At 33.9% G+C, this 2742-nt stretch overlaps 1 protein-coding gene across 1 annotated transcript; it reads left to right on the top strand.

The window, feature by feature from the left end:
* The first annotated feature begins 1003 nt into the window (after window positions 1-1003).
* On the top strand, window positions 1004-1492 carry LOC149168076 (dehydrodolichyl diphosphate synthase CPT3-like). The gene has a single exon (XM_089428094.1). It carries the CDS (start codon window positions 1004-1006, stop codon window positions 1490-1492), a length of 489 nt encoding a protein of 162 aa, XP_089284220.1.
* Window positions 1493-2742: the final 1250 nt, after the last annotated feature.

The following is a 2742-nucleotide window of genomic DNA, read 5'->3' as shown; positions in this document are numbered from 1 at the left end:
CAAACGGGTATAGTTTTTTTTGCTATTTTTACCTGCTAGGCAAGTCTTACTAGTACCAAGGTCAAGGAGGGTGGTCTCGCGACCTCCTTGTCCTAATGCAAGATATTCTATCATAATGCATAATAATACTTATTCTAATGCATGGATCTTAAGTTTTTTTTTTTTTAAAGAAATATTATTACTTCATACTACTTTATATAACATTACTGCATTTGCTTCTAATTTATATTACCTGTGTGTATCATTTAATAATATTATCTATATATTTCATCATATATATCTCATGTTATTTCATTATATTGCTACTTGTTATCTTTTGCATTATGTTATATTACTTTATATATATTAATTTATTTTTACTCTATTACATATATAACTTAATCTTAACTACTGTGCTTTATTTATCATCTATTTCATTATACACTTACTATCAATGGATGTAATCTTTATTTATGTATTCCTTCCTTTTATAATTTCCGTGCTTTTGTATACCTCTTATTTTATATTTTATTACATTTCTATCCATCTTTTATATATTTTCATTGCATTCATCTATTTACTATACATCTACTCCACTATTTAATACATTCCTATATCATGTTACTTATTTTTATATTTTATTTATTTATTTGTATTGCTACTATCTTATCTTCCTTTAAATACGACAAAATTTGCATTAATATATATAACCAAATTTAAATTATGGGAATTAAATATAATAATTTAATATGACAAAAACAATACGATAATTTTAGGTACAGATATAGTTGAAAATTATGTTTGTAGATATAAAAACAATGACCCGACCTCTCATTATAAAACAATTATATATAATTTAAATCAAGGTTTAAGTTTTAATTTGTATAAAGCCCTATGATATGGGATTATATCGCTGGGCACCACTCCTTTTTAATAATGGAGCATCGGGCTTTTAACCGATGATAGGTGCCAGGTCCTAAACATAACGAATGGGTCATTGTTGTTCCAAACTTCGATACGGCGTATGTTGCTATGGATTCTCATTGCCGGTCCCATTCCCCACCACATTGCAGTTATAATGGACAACAATCGGAGGTTCGCCCAGAGGCGAAATCTTCAAAAGAAAAGCGGCCATGAATTCGGAGCCAAAAGACTGATACAGACTCTCAAAGACTGTTACGAATTGGGCGTAAAATACGTCACGGTTTATGCTTTCAGTATTGAGAATTTCAAGCGGTCGGCGGAAGAAGTGGACGTTCTCATGGATTTATTGCAGAGGAAGCTCGAATCCCTCCTGGAGAAGGAGAGTTTGGTGAACCGGTTTGGGGTCCGCGTGCAGTTTCCGGGGAATCTAGGGCTTCTGCCTGATAGGGTTCGGCGCACTGTCGAGAAGGTTACGATGATGACGAAGCTGAATGACAGAACTGTGTTGAATGTATGCATTGCGTATACTTCTAAGGATAAAATCGTTCATGCCGTTCAAGGGGCTTGCCAGGGTTTCATAGTGCTGTAGAATTTATTATATGAGTCTTCCCTGGGTGAATGATTTGAATGGCTTTAGCACAACCTTATTTTAATAAATTTAAATCCTTAACAGACTTAACAGGTCCGAGAGTTTGAACTAATCTCTGATACCAAAATGTAGGGCTCTGAGTCATTTAACCAGAAATTTAAAGCTCTAAAACATAATATGTGTTTTCTTCAAATCTTCTTGCAACTTAAATGACTTAACCAACATTCATATAACTAAATTACTCAGTTTGGTATGGAGTACCTACCTGTATTCCTGTGGTTGATGATGCCTAAAGCTGATAAATGTAAGGCTTTGTATTCCTACGGTTGATGATGCCTCAAGCTGCTCCCGCTTTTGTTACCAAAATACAGAAACCACCCAGCCAAACTAAGCATAACCTCGATACTCAATCCAGTAAGCTTCTCAATTGAAGCAGATTGTTCCCCCGTGCCCAAAAACCTCAGAACAACAAGGCTCTCCTTCTGTTGGTAACTCCGATTTATAAATTTCGCCCCTCTTCAGTATGTCTCTTCCCTTGGTTCTCTCTTTTTCCCCCCGATGCCCCCTCCCAAACTGTACCCTGCCCCCTATATGTTGTTTCTTGGCGGTGGCCTCCGCCTCCACCAGCAACCCACCGCTTCTCCTTATGGTGACACCCTTCCCATGTCACATGATATGTATTTCTTTTTAAAGGTATATTGATACGTATTATGGGTTTTGGTTTAATATTCTTTTTTGTTTGTTTTTAATATAAAGGTCCTAGGTTCATACTAGGTACCTTATATTTAATTTATTTTTTTATCATTTTATTAATTTATTAATATTCTAAGATATATAATTATATAGCCATCTTTTAAGATTAGCTTAATTTTTAACATCTATCTCTTTATAATTATTTTTACGTTATACATTTTAAATTTATATCATTGGTATTTGCCCATTAATCATGATGCATTAAGCAATATGGGTGTTGATGGGTGAATATAACTTCTATTTGAAGGAGTGTCATGATATTTAATACTTATAGTTAATTTAGTATATAAATACTAGTGCGGTGCATGTGATACATGCATATGTAGCTATCATATGCATGCATCGTATGCATGCTAATATTCTAGTGTTCTCTATATTATAGGTAGGTTGTTACAACAATGAGTCGGCTGAGGACCATATTGGAGAAAATTTTCTCCTAGGGATATTACCCACAAAATGGTGGGTAAAAAGCTACTTGAGAATTTTGCATTCCCTTT

This window comes from Pinus tabuliformis, chromosome 4_2 (assembly GCF_031772625.1).
Source record: "Pinus tabuliformis cultivar Carrire ecotype Pingquan chromosome 4_2, CPIR1, whole genome shotgun sequence".
NCBI lineage: Eukaryota > Viridiplantae > Streptophyta > Pinopsida > Pinales > Pinaceae > Pinus > Pinus tabuliformis.
This window is presented reverse-complemented; position numbering and strand designations above follow the sequence as displayed.

What these genes read in the sequence shown, in the direction of transcription:
- LOC149168076 (XM_089428094.1), top strand. Translation starts at nt 1,004, where the DNA reads ATGTTGCTATGGATTCTCATTGCCGGTCCCATTCCCCACCACATTGCA.